Source organism: Gobius niger, assembly GCF_951799975.1.
Source record: "Gobius niger genome assembly, chromosome: 17".
Classification (NCBI taxonomy): Eukaryota; Metazoa; Chordata; class Actinopteri; order Gobiiformes; family Gobiidae; genus Gobius; species Gobius niger.
The window spans coordinates 27,607,217-27,633,206 of NC_136868.1; the positions used below are offsets into that span (position 1 = coordinate 27,607,217).

At 42.8% G+C, this 25,990-nt stretch overlaps 2 protein-coding genes across 4 annotated transcripts; both read left to right on the forward strand.

Annotated features, from left to right (window-relative positions):
* Window positions 1-450: 450 nt before the first annotated feature.
* Window positions 451-7,128, forward strand: klhl26 (kelch-like family member 26). The gene is made up of 3 exons (XM_079575319.1): window positions 451-667; window positions 4,467-4,649; window positions 5,034-7,128. Exons 1-3 carry the CDS (start codon window positions 618-620, stop codon window positions 6,610-6,612), a joined length of 1,812 nt encoding a protein of 603 aa, XP_079431445.1. The 5' UTR covers window positions 451-617; the 3' UTR covers window positions 6,613-7,128.
* A 1,163-nt stretch (window positions 7,129-8,291) lies between these two features.
* crtc1b (CREB regulated transcription coactivator 1b) lies at window positions 8,292-21,838 on the forward strand. 3 transcript variants are annotated; one of them, XM_079575426.1, is made up of 14 exons: window positions 8,292-8,484; window positions 9,710-9,826; window positions 11,222-11,347; window positions 12,374-12,435; window positions 12,843-12,937; window positions 13,379-13,464; window positions 13,531-13,574; window positions 13,646-13,866; window positions 13,951-14,099; window positions 15,886-16,110; window positions 16,588-16,674; window positions 17,892-17,978; window positions 18,542-18,716; window positions 18,828-21,838. In XM_079575426.1, exons 1-14 carry the CDS (start codon window positions 8,359-8,361, stop codon window positions 19,037-19,039), a joined length of 1,812 nt encoding a protein of 603 aa, XP_079431552.1. In that variant the 5' UTR covers window positions 8,292-8,358; the 3' UTR covers window positions 19,040-21,838. The 3 variants fall into 3 exon arrangements, with proteins under 3 accessions (XP_079431552.1, XP_079431553.1, XP_079431554.1); XM_079575427.1 differs by lacking the exon at window positions 16,588-16,674; XM_079575428.1 differs by lacking the exon at window positions 9,710-9,826.
* Window positions 21,839-25,990: the final 4,152 nt, after the last annotated feature.

Sequence of the window (25,990 nt, forward strand, 5' to 3'; positions counted from 1 at the left end):
AACAGAATTGGTTTAATTGCCATGTCAGTGAACAGGTTCACAAACTAGGAATTTCCTTTGGTGCAATTGAGCAACATGAAACATAAAACATATAACATACATTTGGATAGATACATATTAAAATAAACTATAAAAACTTGAAAACTATGAAACTATAAGGGCATGCATGGGGTAGATTAAATGTTCAAATGTTTTATTGTTGGGGGGTTTTCAGTATGCCTATTGAAATATTTTTCAATAGGTGCCCAAAAAAAATCGGAATGAATGCTGTTGCCAACATTTTTGATAAATGATATTACATTATTATAAATATTAATACATGAAAAATATAGAGGTAGATTTTAATTGTATTGTTTGTTCTCTCACTGTAGTATCTTCATGAACTTTGTCTCCACCTGTCGGTCGCACTGCGTCAGCGCAGGTGACGTCAGTCCTCCACGCACACAGTCTGACGGCGGGTCATCGCACTGTTTACCTCCGCCGTGTCTCTGCTGCATTGCTCTTGGGCCTAATATAGACTCATTAAGCCTTTTAAAACATCATGCCAACGCCGGTTCGGCTCTTAGTGTTTTTGTAGCCTATAAAAATGTCCTATGCACGGTTGTCGGTGCTAAAAGATGGCGGAGTCGGATGGTGGGGATTTTGCAACGATACTTTCCCAGAACAGGTGAGTGCATCGGGGGGTTACCAGCGGAGAAGTCACCGCTCTGTGCATTCATAGCTTCTGTTAGCATCTGTTAGCCATTTCCAAAAAGAAAGCACTCTCCGCAGCGTTTCAGCGGGTTCGTCCATGTCATCACTATTAAAGACAAGTCTGGGAACGCCGTGGAGCTATCCGGGCCTATATCAAGGCATGTTTTAGCTGTAGCTGTGTTTTCTTTCCCCCAAACGTGATTCGAGCTACTCTCTCAAATACCGACATGCTTGCTTTGTTGTGGTTGCAATTTGCGTGCTGAAAGGATCTGAATAAATGTCCAGAATAAGTCTGGTGAAAGAGTCCGGACTTTGAAAGCACAGAGGAGCGCCACCTCAGCCGGTGGAGGGCAAGTCATTTAAAGGTGCATTATCCAACTTTTTAAGCGAGAAAATAAAAGTTGATATTTATTTGTATTTGATCTTATAGTGACCCAGTGGCTGTATGAGTGGTCAGCATTCGTGCCTTTACTTTCTACAACGTTCCAGGATCAATTGTTTTGTTGGTTTTCTGGTGAGAGGATCCGTCAGCAGTGAAAACCTTCCAAGCAATTGATCTTGGAGCGTCCCAGAGACCACTGTGATGGACAGTAAAGGCGCCACGCTGACCACTCATACAGCCGCTGGTCACTACAAGGTCAAATATGCACAAATAACAACTTTTTTACATCATAAAAAGTTGCATAAAGCACCTTTAAGCTCTTAATAATAAAAAAATACAATTTAAAGCTCAAAAAATGTAATTATTTAGTAACTGTTTAATGCAATTTAAAGCCAGACTTTGTACCATTTGAAGTATTAATTTATTTGAATGGGACAGGACAATGCCTATTAATAAATTATTAAGTCGGATTTAGCTCAGAGCTAATTTCCATCCGCAGTCCCATGGGGTAACAAACAAACAAAACAACAAAAAAAAACAACCATTTATTTCACATATGAATTTATTTATTTATATTTTTAAATGTATCCTTTATTTATACAGGTTTGTTCCTTGAGACACAATGTCTCATTTACAAGAGAGACCTGTTTCAAACATATCAATTATAAACAGCTCAGAAAGTAAAATGGCCAAAAGATTCTAGTTAAAACAACAGCAATTTCCGACACATTTTCCAGACCTTTTAATAAAACTCTAAATTCTCCTAGTGTGACCAAGGCTGGACAGCTTCTGATCCTGCTGGTGGCCGCCGGCTTTATGGTTGAAAAGTCTCAAAGAACATTAAAAAAAAAAGACCAAACAAATCTGTGTTGGTTGTGAGTGGCTCACCTCTCCTCTGACTGTAACTTTACTGGGAGCGGGGACGTCTCCAACTTGTCTCTATGATGATATCGAGTTTTTCAGTCAAGATCAATCAAACCTGCAGTCTGTCTCAGCATGGACATATAGGTTCCAATGGTTACGGTCGTGGTTATGGTCGTGTTTATTGTCTTATTTGTCCATGTTGCCTTGTTTATAATGTCTGCTTACTGTTATTGTGTGTTTATTTCTACTAACTAAAATTTCTATTGTCTATTGTCTTTTTTCATTTCTATTTTGCTTGTTGTTTTGTGGCCTTTCCTGTCTGTGAACAGTAGCCTGAAAATTAGCCTTTGTGGCTAACTCTGACATACACTGCGTTCCAAATTATTATGCAAATGACATTTTTCTAAGATTTTCTAAATTGTCAATTCAAATGAGAGTCAGCATAATTTTCAAGTCTTTACCTGGTAGAGGATCATTTAAATGTGGTGGAAAAAAATTCCTAGTGATAACAGTATTTAAAAATATATATATATAGTAAAACCCTCAAAATCTACTGTTCCAAATTATTATGCAACTCATCGTTTCAATACATTTTAAAGCTTGTAATTAACTGAGAATGGTCATTTGTTGAATTTGTAGCACTAGGAGGTCATATTTACTGAATTCAAAAGCTATTTCAATCAAAAAAATATTAACAGGTCAAGTTATATTTTACCATAGGAGCCCTTGTGTGAGAGCAGCTTCAAAATTCTTAAATCCATTAGATCCATTAGAGAGTTTTTGGACAGTTTCTGCTTGGATTTCTTTGCAGGATGTTAGAATAGCCTCCCAGAGCTGCTGTTTGGATGAAAACTGCCTCCCACCCTCATAGAAGTTTTTTTTGTTGAGGCTCCAAAGGTTCTCAATAGGGTTGAGGTCAGGGGAGGAGGGGGTCCACATCATGAGTTTCTCTCCTTTTTTGCCCATAGCAGCCAGTGATGCAGAGGTATTCTTTACAGCAGGACATGGTGCGTTGTCATGCATGAAGAGGATTTTGTTAGGGAAAGCACGGCTCTTCTTTTTGTAGCATAGAAGAAAGTAGTCAGTCAGAAACTCCACATATTTTTCAAAGGTCATTTTCACACCTTCAGGGAGCCTAAAAGGGCCTAAAGGGGCCGACCAGCTCTCTCCCTTATGATTTTGGTCCAAAACATGACTCCGCCACCTCCTTGTTGACGTCGTAGCCTTGTTGGGACATTGTGGCCATTCACCAACTATCCACTACTCCATTGATCTGACCATCCAGGGCTACACGGCCTCATCAGTGAACAAGACTGTTTGAAAATGAGTCCTCATGTATTTCTGAGCCACTGCAGCCGTTTTTGTTCTTCAACTTCAATTAACCGTTTGGGGGAGGCCCGGATAGAAGGTTTATAGACAACTGCAGCCTCTGGAGGGTCCTACACCTTGATGTTCGGGAGACTCCAAAGGCACCAGCAGCTTCAAATACCTGTATGCTGCTTTGTAGCATCTGTTCTCTTAATCTGATGTGTTTATCTGGCAGAAACCGTTTATATTGTGCCTTTATCTGCAGAAACCCGTGTGTGCTCTGAATCATCCACAAATCTCTTATCAGTACGATGATTATGCTTAATCTTTCATGAAATATCGAAGGTTTTTATACTTAGACCAAGGCATTCAACTATTTCACGCTTTTCATCAGCAGAGAGACCCTTTTTCTTTCCCATATTGCTTGAAAATGATGATCTGCATAATAAATGGAACACCCTTTTTCAGTAGTTTTTCCCTTAACTGGGCTTAACCTGAAAACTAATTATCCCAGGTCTCTGAGATTAATGTCAGTGATTCAAAGAGCCCCAAGACACGATACCATCCATGAGTTTCATTATTATTCTGGGTTTTTTTTACCTTTTTGACACAAAAATCCAATTTGCATAATAATTTGGAACGCAGTGTACTTACATGTCGACTTTGAGGACTCATGTTAATTAAGATACACTGTTCCATCTTTAATAAATAAATAAAATGAATAATAAATACGGTAAATAGGTTAGATCCTCGTCCAAATCCATTCTTTGATTACCCATTGCATAAATATTAGGAGTATGTTTTGTGTTTATGGCAACAGTATCAACCAGAATGTTGTATAGTGTTTTAATTCTAGACTAATCCTGCAGATGAACATGCTGCCACAGCAATGCTCTGTAGTATAAAAAAGAGAGAAAATGAAAATCCATCTTTGAAAAAAGACATGAAGTTCAAGAACACTACTGAGTTATGGCTGCAACGTGACTGTAGAGAGCAGGTAAGTGGTTTCCCTCATGTGTGGGGCTCCCTAATGCGTGAACACTACCCTGCACAATGCATTATCATGTGTGCCATTAGATAACATGTCCATTATAGGCCTGTGTGTGTGTTTGTGTGCCATTAGTCCGCACATGAAGCATTGATGCCGGCATAGAGTGGAGACTGTTCAAAACATGGTGTCGTGTTGCATGGTGTAACCGTGTCTCTCCTGTCGTTGCAGTATGGCTAACAAGAACCGCACGCTTTGCTGTACGTTCTCAGCACCCAGCCATAGCGCCACTCTCCTCCAAGGCTTGTCAGTGTTGAGGGCTCGGGGCCAACTCCTGGATGTGGAGCTGGCCATAAATGACGAGCGCTTCCACGTCCATAAAGCCGTGCTGGCCTCCTGCAGCGATTACTTCAGGTTGGTCCGGAGTGTGAGAAGATGCGTGTGATTATTGTCTTGCTGTACTTTTAAATTACGGTTAAATATGGGACAATACAGAATGTCTCCTCTGAGATCTGTGTAAACGGGTGCATAAATGAGAGAATTCTTTCCAATTAGTGGATGACTACAATTTAGGATGACATGTCTCATATTTATATTTATAACACGCACAATCCCCTCTAAATTACAAAATAAAAGTAATAATTGTGCATTGTGTTTCTTTCATCATTATAAATAATATCCTCAAACAAGCATATTTTCAGTTTCAGTAATTAATGGGGTATCATTGATTTTTCCTGGCATTTGAGAGTTATTTTAAGTTGTCACTGTATTGTACATGACCATGTTCCTGTATTGCAGGGCGATGTTTACTGGAGGCATGAGGGAGTCAAACCAGGACACCATAGAGCTGAAGGGCCTGTCCGCTCGAGGCCTCAAACATATCATTGACTTTGCCTATAGCTCTGAAGTCACGTTAGACCTGGACTGTATTCAGGATGTCCTGGGCGCTGCTGTCTTTCTCCAGATGGTCCCTGTGGTGGAGCTCTGCGAGGAGTTCCTCAAGTCTGCCATGAGCGTGGAAACATGTTTGCACATTGGTCAGATGGCCACCACCTTCAGCCTGTCTTCCCTAAAGGAGTCCGTGGACACTTTTACATTCCGTCACTTCCTGCAGATTTCCGAGCAGGAGGACTTTCTGCACATTCCTATGGAGCGCCTCGTGTTCTTCCTCCAAAGCAACAAGCTAAAAAACTGCAGTGAAATCGACCTCTTCCATGCAGCTATCCGCTGGCTACAGTATGATGACTGTCGGCGTGCTCAGGCCTGCCATGTGCTGTGCCATGTGCGGTTCCCCCTCATGCGCTCCTCTGAGCTGGTGGACAGCGTTCAGAAGGTGGGCATCATGGTTGAAGACGTGCTGTGTCGCCAGTATCTGCTTGAGGCCTTTAATTACCAAATCCTTCCATTTCGGCAGCATGAGATGCAGTCTCCTCGGACTCTCATCCGCTCAGACGTCATGTCCTTGATCACCTTTGGAGGAACACCGTACACCGACCATGACCGCACCGTGAGCGCCAGAGTCTACCACCTGCCTGAAATTAGTGCACGCCAGTTCAAAGAGCTCGCAGAGATGGAGAGTGGGTGTAGCCACGCCTGTGTCGCTGTTCTGGATAACTTTGTTTATATTGTTGGGGGCCAACATTTGCAGTACCGCAGCGGTGAAGGAGCAGTAGAAAGCTGTTTTCGATACGATCCGCATTTGAACCAGTGGCTGCGTATTCAGTCCATGCAGGAGGCACGGATCCAGTTTCAGCTTAATGTGCTGCATGGGCAGTTGTATACCACTGGAGGGCGTAATCGTTCTGGTAGCCTGTCCAGTGTTGAGTGTTACTGCCCAAAGAAAAATGAATGGACCTCTGCAGAGCCACTGAAGCGTAGGATTTGGGGTCATGCCGGGACCACCTGTGCTGACAAACTGTACGTGTCTGGTGGTTATGGCGTCTCCCTTGAAGATAAGAAAACGCTTCACTGCTATGACCCAGTGACTGAGCAGTGGGAGTTCAAGGCCCCCATGAACGAGCCGCGAGTGTTGCATGCAATGATCAGCTCCAGGGAGCGCGTGTATGCTCTGGGAGGTCGCATGGACCACGTAGACCGCTGTTTTGATGTGCTGGCTGTGGAGTATTACACTCCTGACCACGACCAATGGACTACGGTCAGCCCCATGAGGGTGGGGCAGTCTGAGGCCGGCTGCTGCTTACTCGACCAGAAGATTTACATCATTGGAGGCTACAACTGGCACCTCAACAACGTGACAAGCATCGTGCAGGTCTACAACACAGAGACTGAGGAGTGGGAGAGAGACTTGCATTTCCCAGAATCCTTTGCTGGTATTGCTTGTACACCAATAATACTTCCACAAAACACACAGCGCTAGCTGTCCGACCGCTCCACTGTGAACATTTGAATGTGCTCTTCTGCTGACAGCTGCCAAGTCCTTACACTGACTTCCACTGTATCATCTGAGACTTGAATACTGTGGTGTGTCACTCCTTAGGGCTGTACCATATTAGAGAAACATGATCTAGCTATTGCTTTTTGTATTCATTTATGCCAGGAAAAATTAAGCTCATGGTCAACAGTATCTGAACAAGAGCGGGGAACATATCAAGTGACATTACAAACTGACATTGGTTTGTAGTGTCCAAAAGTAACGTCATGCTGCACCTGCTGTTTATCCGCACATAGACACATATGAGCGAAGTGGCTTTTCCAAGTCCCACACTTGTGGTGGCAAGACGGGACCCGCCACCACAAGTGACAGTCACGATAAATCGTGTTCAGGCACACTGATATATTGTGCAGCTCATTTACAGTTTGTTATTACAGTATTTTTGATTTCACAATAATGGACACAAATACTATGAGGACTTGCATTTCCATAATAATTACATGTTAAAAAATAAACTATTATTTAACATGAATAATGTCACTAATATCATTACTTGCAGGGATCACTATAGCTTCAAAGTTATTTTTGCTGTGTAATGTCAGTCTTATTGACCTTTTGATTGTTGTGTATCGTTGAACTGGTTTCTCTATACCATTACCACTGTATGAACACTAAAAGATACAATAACAATAGTATTAATACTAACTGTCTTCAAACAGGCAAATGGTAATTACACAATTACTATGACTCAACTTCAAAGTGCTGCCCTGGCAAGTGTTTTAAGCTACAACTGTTTCCTGTGTATATCTCATGGCAGCTGCATCAGACTTTGTGTGTGTGTGTGTGTGTGTGTGTCTAAAATGTGTGTTGTTGATCTCGATGTTGGAATAAGTCCTGTCAGTGGTTTGTGTGTTTATTTATTTTCCCCATGAGAATGTTACAGTTTGTTCATTTTCACTCTGTGCTTCTATGACTGTGTCGCTGCACTTTCCAAAGCAGGACAGATTTGTGCCAGTGGCTAATGTTCAGTGTTCAGCAAAGGTCTAAGATGGCCACTGTTTGCAGTTTGCCTTAGTGTCTGTATTGTCTCACCTGTACCAGAAAAGCACATTATCATCGACAAGTCAAGTGCAATATTAAAAACTTTAGTCCATGTGGAATGTAGACAAGTATGGAGCTCTGTGTGCAATGCATCAGTTATTAAAAATGTATGTTGAAAATAAAGTTTGTTTTTGTTTTTTTACAGCTCATCATCAGCTGAGTGCTTGCACATTGACCCACTCCACTGGATTTTATTTGGAAGGACTTTTAACACCCCAGAGGAATGAATAACAATCTCAGAAAGGGATATTGTGCCGTCTTTTTAATAATATAATGGTATTGATCATTTTATTGAGTCGTAATCTAAACTGTAAATGGTCTCAGTAAAAACACAGAGTATTGATTCAAATGAATGAATGACCCCAGGAGTAGGAAATGACAAATATATGATAAGCACATTATGCGTATATAACTGCATTTCTCTTCTATGCTATTCCGTCCTCCAATAACTCGAAAAGCGTTCACCTTTTAGCCCACATGTGTGCCCAGATGTGTGCCCAGATGTGTGCTCAGCATAGATAGGTGCTCAGAGAGCGCACAGCCCCTGGCCGCTGCTGCCCGTGCGTGTTGACGACACAGAGGCCTGTTGTGGTGCGTAACGTGACATTCCATTGAGAAGAAGAGGGAAAGATGGCGTCCTCTAACAATCCCCGCAAATTCAGCGAAAAAATCGCTCTGCATAACCAGAAGCAGGCGGAGGAGACTGCCGCGTTTGAAGAAGTCATGAAGGACCTGAACATCACCAGAGCTGCACGGGTGAGGCGTCTCTGCGCCGCTGTTTACATTCTGTTGCATCGCTGTTTGGCATCCCCCGAGCGCTGCGGAGACAAACCTGGACGCTGGGATGCTAAGGAGCTCAAGTTATTAACGCCTTGAGCTGTATTGATGCCGCAGTAAATAATGTGGACACTGTCCCTCGTTAAACACGTCGTGATTAGGCATTAGCTTCTCGGCTAGGCTTAGCAGCGTTAGCTCCGTTAGCGGTCTGTGGACAGTGTGTGCACCTGTGCTTCATTCACTGCTGACATTTTAACAGCACAGAACAAATGGCTTAATCACGGTCACGGTGTAATGAGGTTTGACTCAGCCGACATGGCATTAGCTCCTCACTCTCTGCCACACACACAGACAGGTAAATGACAGCGAACCCCTGAATGTACTGGCCAACATTCAGAGCGCTGTGGTTTACAGTGGCGCATACTGTACTGTGACACCTAAATATATAATCATCAATATTACTCAACTTTTGTGCGACTCATATAGAAAAAGTTATTCATCCACTGTCTACTCTGGTTTTTCATGTGTTATGGCACGTAATAGACATAAAAACAAAACAATGATGGGGTTAATCTTTTCCATGTATTGCCTGGAATTTAATTGGACTATTGTAAACAAATATATAGACGTATTACTATATACACACTAAACGCATGACCAAAAATAGATGTTGCTGTTACAGGATGCAATTTCACTAATGACTTGTTAGACATTTTTGGTAGAAGATTGTTGGTCTTGTGGATCCTGTGTTTTGCTGAAAGTGGTGTCCAGTTACCCGTCCTGAACTGAGCTGCAATGGAAAGAGCTAATCCGTATTGGTCTTTGTGGTGGTCTTTGTCAGGTTTTGTTGTCTTGCCATCAAAGCATCAGTGCATTTGGATTGTCTCAGGCCATTATTGTTTCTTTATGGCTGGGAATGTGTGGGGGGGTGTCCTTGACTCCTTTAGCGTTACTCGTTAAAATGATTGTATGATGTATTGTGTATGGACAGTGTATGTTTCCATTTCATTAGACATCCTCACTATCACCAGCTGACTGTTAATTTCTGCTCATCAATAGCGCCTTTAATACTTTTTGTTTGTTCACCTGTTCATAAACCGTGTGTGGTCTGCCAGGCTTCTCTTCTTGTGTTGCACCTTTTTGCATTTTTTGTGTGTCCGATTCGTCATTCACTCATGCTTTCACGCGATTTTACTTTGCGCAGTTGCAGTTGCAGAAGACCCAGTATTTGCAACTAGGGCAGAATCGTGGACAGTACTATGGAGGCTCACTGCCCAATGTCAATCAGATTGGAAATGGCAACATTGACCTGCCTTTTCAGGTGAGCCCACGGATGGTTAACTAACCGTTTTTGTACCTTTTGTGGAACTATTGGCCCCAAAAATTGAAGGACGATGACCTAAAATACTCAGAGATGCCCTGCTAGTTAATTCAGTTACTAAGTAGGGATGCACTGATACCGATACTCTGATATCGGCTTCGATCTGATATTGATCGAGGCAAAGGCCAATCAAGTAAAATTTTTCAAGACAGTTATTACTGGCCATTGTTGTCTCAATATGTTTGCGCTTAAGCTTGGGCAAGGAAGTTGCCAAGTTACTGATAAGAAAACCATTGATGAAGACGGCACAACGTCATGAACGTGACTGTGATTAGCAGAGCTCCATTGACAGCAAAAAGACTCCAATTTGAGGCTTTGTAGTTGCTACATTTAACGCTTTATATAACTAATAGTAGAAAGGACAGATGGCGTACTGCCTCTGGAAACGGTTATCATGCCGGCTTCTCTGGGAAACTTTGAGAATTCTGTATTATGGTCATTTTATTTTCCCTATGACCGTTAGCGTTTAGCCATCAAACATTGCAAATTATGAACAATCCAGATGTTTTCAGCTGTTGTCTCATTTAGATGATGTCAAAGCCTGGTTTGAAGTCATTAATGAAATAGTTATACATAATAAAAATGAACGTATAAAAGTGTCTTCTGATCTAAATGTTAAAACATATTCCATGAAGCGGACATTCTTACCTTGCCATAGTAGGCACTGGCCTCACCATTCCAGACCATATGGGGAGAAAAGGCTCTTTACAGGTCCGTGAAGCCTTTTACTATCATGCGCATTAGGAACAGGCTCAGGAACTAATACAGTTTATGTAAAATGTTTTGGTGCAACCAAACACGACTTTGGCATGTTTGCTGCATAGACATCCATAAGAATTGCTCAAAGAGCTTCACTAATGCTATTATAGCGGATGTTGTTACTAAGGGGCTACTTCATAAATGGATTGCCGTCTTCGTCAATGTCCTGCCTATTTGGGTTAGTTTGGTGATGTGTTCACTTGCTCTGGTATCGGAATATGTATAAGTCAATCAAGTCTGTACACAAATGGCACAGAAAAAGCCGGATCGGTGCATCTCTATGACTGAGTAAGAGAGAGGAAGCCAAGGTTTAAGTACAAGCATATAGCATACCATTTCCACCTGCCGTGCAAATTGGTTACTAAATTGAAAGTGTATCATTGCTTGTCATGGCTTTCCATCTTTGAATACATTTTGCCAACTCGAGCATCAGTATGAGGGGCCCATGGCTTGACTCATGGTGACAGAGACACATTTGCACCATTGACCCTAAAAAAGCATTGCACTCCGCGTGGAGTCATGTGATGAGTTTGCCTTTGCGCCTGAAGCGGCCTTGATTTGACTCTGTTTGTTCAGAACTCTGTGCTGGACACCAGTCGGACCACCAGGCACCACGGTTTGGTGGAGCGGGTGTACCGAGAGAGGAACCGCATCACGTCCCCCCATCGAAGACCTCTCTCCGTGGACAAGCATGGCCGCCAGATATCCTTTACCGGCACAAATGAAGAGCGCATTAGCTGTTGTTTTTCATTGTTAGGAGAGAAATCATATAATCATCATATAATATACCCCACACACTTTGTTATTTCCTGAAAACATTTTTTTTATATAAATGAATTTTTATATATATATATATATATATATATATATATATATATATATAATTTATTTGTAAAGTCCCTACTTTCCGGATCTCAGCAACTATCTAGTAATCTAGTATCCTTCCATGTCTACCAATGAGACGACTTTTCCTGTGAACCAGCCTGTCAGGTCCAATCAGGAGGGAGGGGGAGGAGCTTGATCGTTTACGTTGGAAAATCCTGTTCCTGCTCTCCTCATTTAGCAAGCTAATAACAGCTTTCTGTTCTCCTCAATTTGCAAAATTACTGACATTACTATCACTTTAACCCAGTACAATGTAGGAATTTAGGTTTTCAAAGGGTCTATTTGTCGCCAATAAATTTGACTTCATGCATGAAAACAGCCACTGTCTTGATGACACAATGTATAAAGTCACATATAAAAAATGTAAGAAATACAATCATCTCGTCTACAAACTGTCCAGGATGTACCCCATAAAAGGCCCATTGTAGGTTCCGCTCTGTAATTGTTATGTTTGTTTTGATGTTGTGTGCAGCGATACCATGCACAGTTCTCTCGTATTAATGGCTCTTAGAATGAGAGCGGTAAATAGTTTTCTGAGCACATGCAGGGGGAGCCTGTTTCTGACCACGACGCTGTATTGTTTCTCTCCCGCTGACAGACTCATTGCCCCCAACCTCCCAACAAACAACAAAAAGCTATTCCACTCACCGTGGGGGGAAAAAAAAGCCACTGTCTGCTGCAGCCTAGTGCTGAGCAATTGGATCCTTGTTACACTTGTCTGGTTTTGTGTTACATATTGGAGGTAAACATCTGAAATGACTTGAGAAGGGGTGAAAATATGGATTAGAGGAGGGTCTGTGTGTCGTCCATCCATTCCTCTTTATTAGCCTTGACTAAATTCACATTGACAGCTGTCCCTATAGCTCGGTTTACCTCTCCCCACCGCCAGACACGAGCTGGAGAAGGTAAGCTAGCTGCATTCACAAACTGAACTACGCATCAACAACAAAACCCGAAGGACAGCATGTGTAGCATACTTTTAATTTACCTTAGAGAAGTGAATGCTCTGTTTTAATGGTGTCCAAATCAAAACTTAGGTCAGGGCTAAGACTAAACTAGAACCTAAAGAGTCAAAATGATATAGTAATAATACAATAAGTATAAAACAACAGCGTTATCCTGTCAACATTTGCTGCTTCTGTGCGCACCTCGTCAAACCTGACTCTTATCAACCTCATCACTACGATTTCTTTAAAAGGACTTTGGCTTTCGGTAAATGCAAATACTCTCATTTCGATATAGGGTGGCCTGTTTTTCTCGTGCATTTTGGCACTTGTTTCTTGCTGACTTCTCCTCTTTCTCGCACGTCCAGGACAAACTCGGACTCGGCCTTGCACCAGAGCGCCATGAATCCTAAACCACAGGAGGTGTTCGCAGGAGGATCACAGGAGTTGCAGCCTAAACGTGGTAACAACCCGAGACTCTTACAAACACACACTGTCGCTTTTATTTATTTATGCACTAATGCAAGCGCATAAAAGGGGCTTGGTGTTGCTGAGGATTTGAAATTGTAGATCTATACGTGAAATATTTATAAAGACAAGGATACTGATCCCAGCCCAGCTTCGGCACAGCGCTTGCTTGTTTGTAGAGCGGTAATGTATTTGAGAAGGCTTGATTGAACGGACTAGATCAATAATTCAGTGATTATCCCATGGATTATGTGTGCGATTGGCTGGGATCCACTCAGTCTGTCTGGTGGTCACCTCGCTATTTTTAGCCGCAGAAATCTAGTGCGCCTCTCCTCTGGGAGCGTTCCTGTTTATCAATGACTCACTTTCAGAGTTGATGTGAAAAGGCGGCGTGCGCGTGTGTGAATCATCTGTTTCTCGCTGTTTTGTCAATCAGTCCTGCTGCTGACGGTGCCCGGGACGGAGAACTCCGAGTCGAACGCAGACAAGGATGTGCAGAAACAACTGTGGGACGACAAGAAGGTATGCATAAAGAATACAACAAATGTGTTCCATAGAAAAGCCTCATAGTCAATATTTTGTCTTCAGGATGATTCGTCAAAGCCAAACACATGTGACGTCCCAGGAATCAAGTGAGTTGCCGTCAGTCTATGTTTCCACCAATTTAAGATTCCCTTTTTAATCTGCGGCTTTGTCTCGGCAGTATTTTCCCCTCTCCAGACCAGGAGTTGAACCCCTCTGTGCTCCCCGCCGCCCACAACACCGGGGGCTCTCTGCCTGATCTGACCAACATCCAGTTCCCCCCGCCTCTGTCCACCCCCCTGGACCCAGAGGACATGGCCTTCCCCTCTCTCAGCGCCTCCAACAGCACAGGCAGCCTCACCACCAACCTCACCCACCTGGGTATCAGCGCTGCCAGCCACGGTAACAAAATAAACAGCCCCTTTCTGCTAAACTCTTCCAGACAAAGTTGTTTGTACTACATTGGCATAATTGTTTATTTTTCAGGTATTCCCCCCTCTCAGCCAAATATGACGGTTACGACTCAACGCCGCCAGCTGCCAGTGGTGCCCCTGACTCTGACCTCCGACCTCCAGCTGCAGCAGTCCTCGCAGCAGCTCTCCCCAACCCTCACCTCTCCTGTCAACATCACACAGGTAATCCAGGCTGGATTCTGCGTGATTTCAGTCTGTTTTGCAACAAAGCTGTACATGAGCTAACCAGTGGGGATACTCCTGCACACAGCTCAACAGGTGAAGCTCAATAAATACCCAGGGATTGGCAAGTTTGCTCGTTTTTTTTGCTCAGTCCAAAGATCAGGAGCCAAGCCTTGCCAAATATTAGTGCAGTCCCTCATATAGACTAAGCAGCGGGGTCTGGGAGTCACCCCCAGGAACTTTAGTCAACATTATCATCAGTAATTTTTAAGTATTTTGCTGCTGTGGAGGAATCTATGTAGGCATTCATACTGTATTTTTCAAAAGTATTTGGAAGAAAAGAGGATATGCATCAGGGCCTGATTAGACCCTCGGGAATGAAGTTGCCTAACACTGGCCCACACTTTTAAAAAGTTATTAAAACAATCTGCAAACACGCAATTACAACTTTCACCCCATCTTGCTTATCTTTCAATAAATGGTGTAAGTGCCACCATGTTTTTATCATTACCCCCTAGTGGTAACCTTTGATAAAACAGGATGGACATTAGAAACAGAAGCACCGATAGGACCCAATCTTGTGTTTCTAAACGCAGACCATAGTGTAGCCTTTTGAACATAGTATGAGCGCCCTGGTCTTTGAGCTCCAGACCTGCCGCATTTTGAGGGCTGTATGGGCTGGAAAACACCCATGGCCAATGACGATGTTATGCAGAACAATCTTTTTCCTCCAACCAGACTCCACGACTGGGATGGAGCGATGGCAAGGGAGAAGGGTTGTTGGGGTGAACACTTGCTTTTGTTTAGGTCACGTTAACCACAGTGGGACAGGCTGTACATCTCTGTCTCTCCGTACACCAGACACAGACAGTGTTTAATTCACGGTGGGATAAATAGCTTAAAGTTTTTCATTTGACCTGTGAGAGCTTATAAAAGTCTATTATGAGAAAGGAAGAACACGAGGCAGCACGATATGAACGAGGAAAAGAATGTGAGGCTGCCATCGGAGAGCAGCGATCTCAGTGCTGCTTGTAATAACCCATGCTTCAGTCGACCTCTTTTTTTTTTTTATATATATATAAGCGACACCCTCTGGCGGTGCAGAGGGTGCAGTCAAATATTGGCAGCTGCGCACATGCAAGAGGACCTCTCGTTTGGAGCAGCATCATCCTTGCACCGGGCAGAAGATAAGGCCCTATAATGTGACTTCAAACATTCTTGGAACACACTGAACTGAATACGTTTGAAATCGACCCAGAGCCAAGTGTATGTGTGTGTATGTGCTGGCACATTCAGGGCTAATTAGTTCTAGTTGTTTTTTTTTGTTCTTTTGGTAAAAATTGTGGTCAGATAACTATACAACTACAATGATTATACACAGCAATGACATTAGGTATTTAATTAGGATATAAAATTAACTATTAAAAAAATGAAAAATACAGTTTCTTCTTTCTCTTGTCTAGAAAATGACAGGAGGGGCTTAGCCCATCGAGCCCATCCCTGAATGGGAGCCGTCCCTGAATGGGAGCATAAATGAACCCAGGTTCCCCGCACATTCTCCTCACCTCTCAGCATCACACAGAGGTAGTGTCAGACCATGCCCAATTACCCTTCCCTGACAACATCGCATCACCAGGTAACAGTTCTCTGTGAACAACATTTTCACTGAACACCATTTCCCTTCATATTAAATGTACAACATAGCTGTAATTCATGGTCTGTGGTAGAATAATTGATTTTGGTTTCGCTAAATCTAAATGGACGGTGTGTTTTTGTCTTTGCCCAGGTTGTGCCCACAGACGCACTGAGCCTAGAGCAGCAGCTGTCTCAGTACCCCCTGTTCTGCCAGCTGACCCCCGAGGCACAGGCGCAGCTCATCAGTGACCTCCTGAAACAACAGCAGGGTTTACCCCCCAGCATCCAGCTCATCACCCTTCCCACCCCTCCTTCCACCGGCAGCCCCTCTCCGGACAGTCAGAGCCAGACCACAGCCAGCATCAGCATCAGCTCGGTAAGGCACTGTAATTAGGCCTTTAAATGAGCCAGGACTTTTGCAAATATCTTAATATAACATTTCCACTAAAGGCAACAAAGCTTTTTCTCAATGATCATACTGTGTCATGAATGTGGCACTGGAGTGAGTGGGTTTGGGTTTTATTTGGAGGCTGTGTTTTGATGAATATTTCAGTAAGAGTTGATATTATTCACTTTAGACCAGACATAAACACCCTCTTTGCATATGTCTATCACCTGTTTTGCACTGCAATTCTTCTAGCGAACTTCACGGCTGCTAGATTTTACCTGTGGATATCGATAGACTTAATATTTGCTTTCAGAAAAAAGATGATGATTTAGATATATTTACAGCAGCATATAGGAGCTCGAGGGTCCGAGTTGTTCAGTACTGACGCCATCTCTCATGACACAGTTTGAACTTCAGATGAGGTTACTTACGTAGGACTAGCTAACGCTCTTCCCTCTACTACAGTACCGCAATCAGACTGGCTCCCCAGCCACTCAGTCTCCAACCTCCCCCGTCTCCAATCAAGGCTTCTCCCCCAGCGGCTCGCCTCAAGTAAGGGCCGGCCTTCGAGCGCGGCGCTGCTTTTGGGGAAGGGCTGTGCACTGGGGCTAAGCTAACCGCAGACAAGCCAGGCTGCTTCATTCTGTGTCTGCAGTAAACCTCTCTCAGCTGCAGTGTAACTCATTCTCCTCCATCACCGCTGTTTGTGTTCACTGTGTGCATGACCGAGGGGCTCCGGTTTTATTATGGACTCCCACAACTGCCTGTCCATTTCAGTTTCATTCAAATCTCTATCACAGACATTGGCTCTGTCACGCATGAATATTGTGCCGATAAATGGACTAGGTGCAAAAACATTAAAGGAATCCACTAAATATTTAAATCACAGCGGAGAACAGGATCCATAAAAGTTGATACCTGCTTCTAACATTCCTAAGATAAACTAATGTTGGCACATGTGTTTCTTTTGGAAACAACCTGATTTCTGAGTCCAGCTGTAAAGCCCAGCCCACCACACAGTGTTCCCACCCTGCCCAGTGGTGCTTTTCTCATCACAGACTGCTCTTTAGAGTTCTTTCTGATTTTCCAGCTGTTCCTCATCACACAGTAGCAGACATGGTAACACTGTGCGCTCCGCCGCTGCTGAAGTAAGCTGCGCTCGCTGTGTTATGTCTAATGCAGTGGTGGTGAGTACAGCGTTACTATGGTCGTGTGTTGTAGACTTAAACAACAGAACACCCAGACAGGTGAACGCTGGAGTCTCTTCAGAGGCTGAGCTGATCTGCAGTTGTGCACAGGGCTGCCATGGCCATCTACTCATCTACTCATTTATTACTTTCATATGTCCTCTCGAGCACATCTTTTTCTCATCATTAATTGTTTTTTATTCTTGCCTTCAAGATGCACCTTAAATTGCTCACTAATCATTGCTTGTTTGTCATCAATAACACAAGTTACAAAAGTCCCATGAGCTGTTGCCTTCATCCAGAAGTGCTTTGTGGTTTTGTTAATATCGGCTAAACCAACAACTATAACAACAGAAAAGTGATCTTTCTTTTCACATACCTAATCCTCACATCCTGTATGTCTCCACTCTTTATTCTTCATGTTGACGCTTGTAGCCTGTGGCAGCCTTGTTCACTAACCCTGTGCTTAGGTCACTGCTTGTGGCAGTCGTTTTGCTTCTGTGGTTCTTGCTGGAGTGTGTGCCCGTGCCTCTTGATGCCTCGTGTAGTGCCGGCTTTACTAACAGCGGTTTGTCCCTTCAGCACATCCCCGTGGTGGGCAGCATATTCGGAGACTCCTTCTACGACCAGCAGCTGGCATCGAGGCAGACCAACGCGCTCTCACACCAGGTGACACACTCGCTACTCACCTGCCACATCAAATATTAAGGAGTTTATTATATTCTTAACACATTTTTTTAGTCCGAGTGTTGCGTAGCTAACATCTCCTGCTCTCTGGAGCGCGTTTGACAAAGCAGAGCGGCTTCACATGTACAGATTATTTTTTTTTCAAAGGTTTTTTAAAGTTTTTTAAATGGTCAAAATCAGTCCAAGGACGGCAGAGTAACATCCGGGGTAAGTCTTCTCTCCATAACCAGTCTGTTTAAATCCACATGCGATAAAAGGCGATCGATCTGCGGCAACACGCAGTGTTTCAAAACGTGTCAACAACGTTGTAGTTGAAAATTGACTTGAAACAAATATATTTAGGCATTTTTAGAAAGTTTACAGCGCATGCGCTGTCTACAGTATTGTTCTCTTTTCTTTGGTAGTGCCACAGCTCCTCACACCTTGCAAATGTATCACACCGTTTTCACAGACCTGAGTCACTCCATGTGGACAGAGAAAGAATTTATAAGCGTTTTATCTACGTGTGGATAAACTCTAAAGCTTTTTTACCATCCTATTTGTAGCTGGAGCAGTTCAACATGATCGAGAGCCCCATCAGCTCCAACAGCCTGTTCAACCAGTGCTCCACCCTCAACTACACACAGGCCGCCATGATGGGGCTGACCGGCGGCAGTCTGCAGGATTCCCAGCAGTTGGGATACAGTAGCCATGGCAACATCCCCAACATCATCCTAACAGGTACCACATCAGACCGTCTAATCTGCACAGCGGGACTAGAGAATGTTGAATAAATCATGATAGTTTGAACTTGTGATGAACTCATCTACTGTTCACTGTGGTGTGTTTCAGTGACCGGAGAGTCTCCTCCCAGCCTGTCCAAAGAGCTGACCAACTCGCTGGCCGGTGTGGGAGACGTCAGCTTTGACACAGACTCCCAGTTTCCTCTGGACGAGCTCAAGATCGACCCCCTCACTCTGGACGGACTGCACATGCTCAACGACCCCGACATGGTGCTGGCTGACTCCGCCACCGAGGACACTTTCAGGATGGACCGGCTGTAAAGTGGCGCGTCCGGGACCCAGACGGACTTGTGAACGGAGTGAACCACAGGGCAGGATGACCCCCTCCCTCGTTGCATGGCTGTCCAGCTGTCCGACCTGGCCCTCGACTCTTTCGAGCCCTTTGAAACCATGCTCCACCAAAAGACAACAGGGAAAAGACATCCAGTGGCTTGTCGAGGAATGGCCTCGCTGTCGTGGAATGAGATTGGTCGCTCAGCGCTTTGCTAGCCTGCTGTGTTTACAGTGTACCATTTTACATGCCACATATTCTCCAGAGTACTTACTTTGTGTTTCATATCCACTTCTGATAGGTTTCTGTTACGTGCTCATAGCAGGAAGCTTCAGAGACTAAGGCTAAAGCCAGCTGTGTGCAAAAGGCTGAACACAGCTGCTTGGAAAGGGACCTGCAATCACAGATGGGTTTACCATGTTGCCGCTCCGGCGATCACACTCAAAGCTTTATTTTTTACAACCAAATGTTATTTTCATCTTGTACTGTATGTTTTGATGTATTTCTATATTATTTATTTGGTTACATAGTTTGTATTCATTTCATTATTTAAATGCCAAATGCTTTGTGTAGGCATTGTGTAAAATTGCACTGATGTACTTTGTGTCTATTTCTGAATTACTAACATATTTAAATCTGTGTTTGTTCGGGTACTTGGTTTACAAAGGAGTGTAAAAGTTCCCCATAGTTGCTCTTGGTGTTAAATGTGCCATTCTCTAAAAGGATGTGCTCGATGTCAGTGCAGTGGTCAGGACAGTGTTCTCAGCAGCTGCCTGCAGCGCTGCGTGCTCCTCAAGTGGTTGCTTTGAGCCACTTCACTTTTTCTGAGAAAATATCAGGTATTTCTATTAACGTAGAAAGATAGAGAATCGTGTTGGAATCCATTTCCTGTTGTTCAAAGCCAGTGAAGCTGGACTGGTGTTTTTAAACAGCAAAGGCTCAAACCTTCAGTCTTTTTAAGTCGTCACTGTGAAATCACCTGATTTTGCCTTACATGAGTGCTCTACTGTTCTTAATGTGACTACGTTTTTACGTAACTTATTGCAACATTTTCTTGTATTGAAAAGAAACTTTTGGTCAGTGAGTTGTGCTTCTGTTGTGAGTTTTGAAGATTCAATGTACTGTATTTTGTAGCGGTACGGTTTATAGCCAAAATGTTGTTTTTGTTTGTTTGCGTTTCCTAAGGTGGGACAAAAACTAAAAAATGACAGTTTATAAAAGAGTATATTGGAGAGGAAGGTGCAATTATGGGGATGCTTTTAGCTCCTTTACAGGGAAGCTCTCACAAAATGGCAGCCACACCGTACCACCTCCAACAGTTTAGTATTTAATGCCATCATTGCCTTTTCAGAGATTTAAACACATGTTGCACATTCAGAGATGAAGAAATGTTCACATTTCGGATTTTAAGAATTAAAATTTATAGCTTGTATTTCAGATGTTAAAGTATTGAAACAGCTTTTCAGATACGATACAGATATATTGCCGCATTCACGATCATTTAGAACATAAGATTTATAACGATATCACGTGCTACATGACAGGAAAAGCTGTGCCATATTTTTCGGTTCAGACTGCCTTGGCCTTTTGTAAGAGTTTCCCTGAGCATTGTGAAGGTCAGTGGGATTATGTGCTATTTTCTAATGTTCGTGACTACAATGTGGCTGCTCATCCACTCGTGTCCCTGTCAGTTGGCCAAAAGGAATCACATTTGCCCCGCTGCGCACCTCTGACTGCTTCTTGAACGGTGTCGCTGTAAGCTGTGCGGCGCTGTTTCACGTTTGTTAGCCGTCAACACCTCTGTGATTCCTATGCAAAATGACAAAAAGCCCATTTGCAGTCGATTTTTAAAGTTAAGCTGGATTCACGCTTGTTTGTTTAGATATTGTTTTATTTATTGCGTAAGCGTAATTTTATTTGTTGTGTTTTTCTTTCTAATGGCCTCCTTGAGAGTCTTCAGAGGGAATAGCGTTCATAAAGGCTTTAACATTGGACAAATTACCAAAATTGCTTGGAAAATCTCTTCATTTTACTAGATGTTAACCCCCCCATAAAAGGCAAATAGATCAGGTATTATGCAGAATCTAAACAAATCAACATGAAAACATACAGATTTTTCAAGCAATTTTAGCTTAAAGAGACTGTTATGCCAAATTGTCGTGTTTTTGTGTGTGTGCTTTTAGCCTTGCTTGTTTTGATCATGGCAGTGCTCAAATGGCCTTCTACGTGCACATTTGGTATGTGTTTTGCCTGATAATAACATTGTTTATAGTTAAATGTTCAAGATTCCCCATTCACCGCCCTCTATTGGCGTTGTGTGGAACTACATTTCATCACTGCTATGACTTAGGTTTATTATCTACTACAAAAGAAAATGTCAAGGCTTGGGTGCCATGCTACAGAACCGTGAGATTTAATGTGTATTGCCAATATTGGAAGTCAAAACCATGTCCTAAAAAGCCTGAATGAACCACTTTACTCAATGCGTTGTCTACTCTCCGGTTTCTGTTGCAGGTTTCCGAACGAGCTGAACAAACTCCTCAGTATTGCACGGCAGGCAGGGCTTCAGGCTCGTTTTGTGCTGCAGTGGTGCTTTGACAATCAACAAGCAAAAAAAAAAAAGCAAGGACCTCACGGTAAACTAACACTATAGGGAGCGTAAATCCAGCTTTACTTTGAAAACTTGATTTGTTTTTGTTTTGTGTTTCTACCTCTAATCTTACCCACACTTCAATCTGACATTAAAGGGATGATTTAGGAACTTTTGAACAGGGTTCCTTTAAATGTGAATCACACTCTTGTTCGCAAGTCATGGTCAGTGTCCTAATTTTTTGTTCTCTTTCCTTTATCCAAAACACATTTTAAACCTGTCAAGTGGACAGTCAAAAACAATGATATTACGGTGCTTTAGCACTGTAACAGGAAGGGCTCCCCATGACATTGTTCGTGCAAAGGGCAAACATTGTTAAACACTATTTTCTACTGAAAACGTTGAGAGCTTGATTCAATCACACGCTCAAGAAATAAAGTACTAAACAGACAAATTTAAAAATAAAAAGCATTAAATTGGATTCAAACTGGAAGTTCATCTATATTTATAGGAAAATGATAACATTGCTCAACAGTTTTTTCTGTATAAGTTCAATGAAAATACCAAAATAATGGTCTAAAACATTCAGCTGCAGTTTTGCCTGAAACCCATGTATTTATTTTTTTTGCTTAAAAGTTTCCCGTTTTGTCCTGTTTGAAATGAAATATGTGCCGATTTATTTTTATTAATTTTTTTCTTATATTGAAATATAGTATTTGAGCATTCAAATGGGATTAAAAAGCCTCTGCCTCTATAAAGGCTGAGTTAATAACCAGCCCTTTTTGTGTTTTGTAAATGTGCAGCAGCATAGCTTAAGTATTGAAAAGAGCTGCCCGGTATTACAATAAAAATACTGATAATTTAGCGCCAACTCTAGACGAAAATTCATAGCGGTATTCCGACTAAAAAACTCCACTGAAGAGCTCCTGTTGCTAAATCATCTCTTTAAACTGTCCTCTGTGGTACACTATAACGTTGGACTTTTCCTGATGGTCGTGTGAACATATCGTGTATAAATCAAGTATCTCTAAAGCGTTAGATTTCCCCGTCCTCTACTTACGGTGTAGTGACAATATCTGCGAAGTCTTTGTTGTTTTAACCCTTCTAAACACTACCGCTCACCTTGTACATAAGCTCCAGCCCAAACAAACGCATGACTTTTACCCAACAGTCCCAAACCCCCAATAGAAAGGCCCTTGTTTTTTTCTTTCTGTAACATAGCCCTTCCTCTGGGCGGATGCATGCGTGCAGGCTTCACCTCCACCGCGGTATTCTTCGCCACTGATAAACGAATGTAAACCCCCCCCTCCCGCGCGGCGCTGTCCTAGTTCCGAGCCGAATGGAAGTCGTCCGGGCCAGGCTCGACGCCCCATACCCCCCCTTTGTGTGCTTTTGGACTGTTGCTCGTCCCACTTACTGCTGCCCACTTGTAGCATCTTTACCCCACTCCTCGGTTCGACAGCACAAGCTTTTGAATCTTAGGCATAATCGGGTTGCAGGTGGCCCGTACTGCATGACATAGCGGCTTAGAGGTCCCGCGTATTGGACTGGGCCTTTGCTTTGTTCAGGTATTTTTTATTTATTTTTGTTCGTTGTGAATGGCGTTAGAGATGTGTGGCCTTGTATAACAAAGCAGGTTTAACGGAGTCCAGAGTGCAAAAAACTCACTTTTCAAATCTGGTCAGACTATGATGATGATAGAGGAGTAAGAGTAAGAGCAAAATCGTCTGAGAACTTTTTGCCATGTCCTCTCATCAAAACACACACACACACACTTGGAGCTGTGTTTTGACTCACTCGCAGTCTCTGAGTAATCTTTGAATCTTCCCTCAAGGGTGTTCTTAGCACCGCAACGGCTCCCCCTGAAATGTTCTCCTCATTTCTCGATCTCTCCTTTCACCGTGAAGTAAAAACGCTCGCCATAGCTTCACTACCGCCACACCAGCAGCTCGGTCTTTCTTTGCTTGTCTAGTGAAACAGCTGCACAGCAAAGGGGAGCAAGAGGAGGGTGGTTAGGATGAGATCGCTTGAAAATCAGAAAGTGATACTACTGGATATTTTATGTCATTTTCTAGATTATCGTCAAGTACATGCAAAAGTATAAAACCAGCTCTTTAACACTTGAAACTTCTGTCAGTCTTTAGTCTAATTTTTGTGTAAGTATTCTAAGCCTAGGTATGCTTATGAAAGAGGTTTTAGATCAGTGGTTCTCAACCTGGGGGTCGGGACCCCCATGGGGGTCGCGAGACAAATTTGGGGGGTCGCCAGATCATTTAGATAAAATATACATTTTATTAGCATATAATCTAGTATTTTATTGTGGCACGTGTTTACTATTTTACCAGAGTGCCATTATTTGTTCATAATTTGCTGAATTTATTTCAGCCATTTGTTTTTTTTTCTTTGTTTTTTCAGAATTATGTAGGCTAATGTTCCTATTTCTCACTGTGTGACCCGGGCGGGGGGTCACGAACCCCTTTACCTGTTATAATGGGGGTCGCGGCTCCAAAAGGTTGAGAACCACTGTTTTAGATCATCCAATTGGATACGCACTAGCTGTAGGAGTTGACAGGAGAGTCCAAAGACATGGATGAAACCTTGATGGTACTTAAACTGATTTAGAGATTTAAAAGAAAACACACTTATTGTAAGCTGTCAACACTCTGACTCTGAGCTAAACCTGCTTGCCGTTACGGGGCCCGCGCTCTCGTCTCGCACCCATGCCGCGCTCCGTAGTTCGGTCGTCATCCAGTAGTTTGCGCCGCACTTTATTTGTCCCGGTCCGAGACGGGAACCGCTGTGCTCTGCCCGATGTGAATGCTGACTGTTTGACTCACACACCAGGTGATCCCTCTGCAGATACTCTTATATAAAAAAAACAAGCGAAAGAGAGAGATTCTATATTTTCATTTCGAGGCTCTATTTTGGCTTGTCTTGTGTATCTTTTTGTGTATCTATTTTTTAGGAGATGCAAAACTACAGCAGAAAGGGCTTATTCCGGTGCAGCGTCTGCTCGTGTGGCGAAAAGGAAGGCTGCGAATGTATCGTTTTTGTTGTTCGTTTCTGTCGATCCCTTAGTTTAAAGTGCATATGACGGGTTTTCGTGTTTTTCTTCTGGATGGGATTTAGGCGAGCCGGTGGTACAGAATGGGGGAGAGTTCCATGTTTCGAAAATAAAACTGGGAATGGTGGCCACGGTGACAGTGAAAGCGGTAATCCAACCTGTCATATGCACTTGAAAGGATATCAGCGAGGCTCGAAAAGGCCTTAGTGGTTGGATAATGTTTCCATACTGCCAAGATGTTAGAGCAGCGATATTTTGGAGAAAGGCAGAGTTGAACTTTGGCAGCTAATTAACTGGTTGGGGGAAAAAAAAGGAAAGGCGTATGACTATTTTCAAATCACTTCTAGTTGTCCCACTGAGATTGACTCTTGGGGAGTTGAATATGCTGCATTGACTCTTGAGTTGGTAAGAGATGAGGTTTACTTTTACCTAGAGAAATGTGTACAGTGTTTTTAGGCAGCACTATGTGATTTTTTGCCCGTTATTGCTAAGCTAAAGCCTTGTCTTATTTTACTGTAGGGGAAAAAAAGATCTTATTAGCCAAACCCATTTACAATCTGAGCGAGATGAAGTAGGTCTGGAATCCATCCCGTTTAATGGTTATGCCTATCTTCCCTCTCGATTGATAAATAGCATTGCTCCAGAACATTCTACTTAGACGTTGGAATGTTTTGCCTTACTCCAGTCCCATACAAATGATCAGAAGAACATGTGTCTGAGTAAAAAGTTACATAGTGTTGCTTGACGTTGCCGGGCAGAACGATATGCTCGTCCCTCAGTCTGTTGAGACAGAGTTCACACTCTGCTGTTTTAAGCTTTACAAGTGTTTGAGTTTGAAGATAACTCCCTTTAATAACAGGGTTTTCTAAGCGACTCATCAGACCATATAAACGATTCTATAGAAAAGTTTGAAGTTTACGTTCCACTTGAAGCTTCTAGTGAGAATAGCATTACTATGTCACTGTTGTCCCGTAAGTCGTAGTAAGATCTGTAGGTATTTCTTTGTTGCCATGTGATACTCCTCCTGTGACCATTTGTTTAAAAGAAAATGTCGATTAAACTGAATGTTAAGGCAGATTTTCTCTGCACACAGTCGCGAGTGGCAGAAACACGGCGATTTAAAAGTGTCTGGTGTCATTGACGACGTAAACGCAGCGTGCTGCTGTGGATATGCATGACGTTTCAACCCTGTTGTATATTGTCTTTGCTATTGTTTCTATTTTGTAACCTGTATTTCCAAATGCAAATTTCAAAAGATTATTTTGGATATGTGCATGCCTGTGAAAT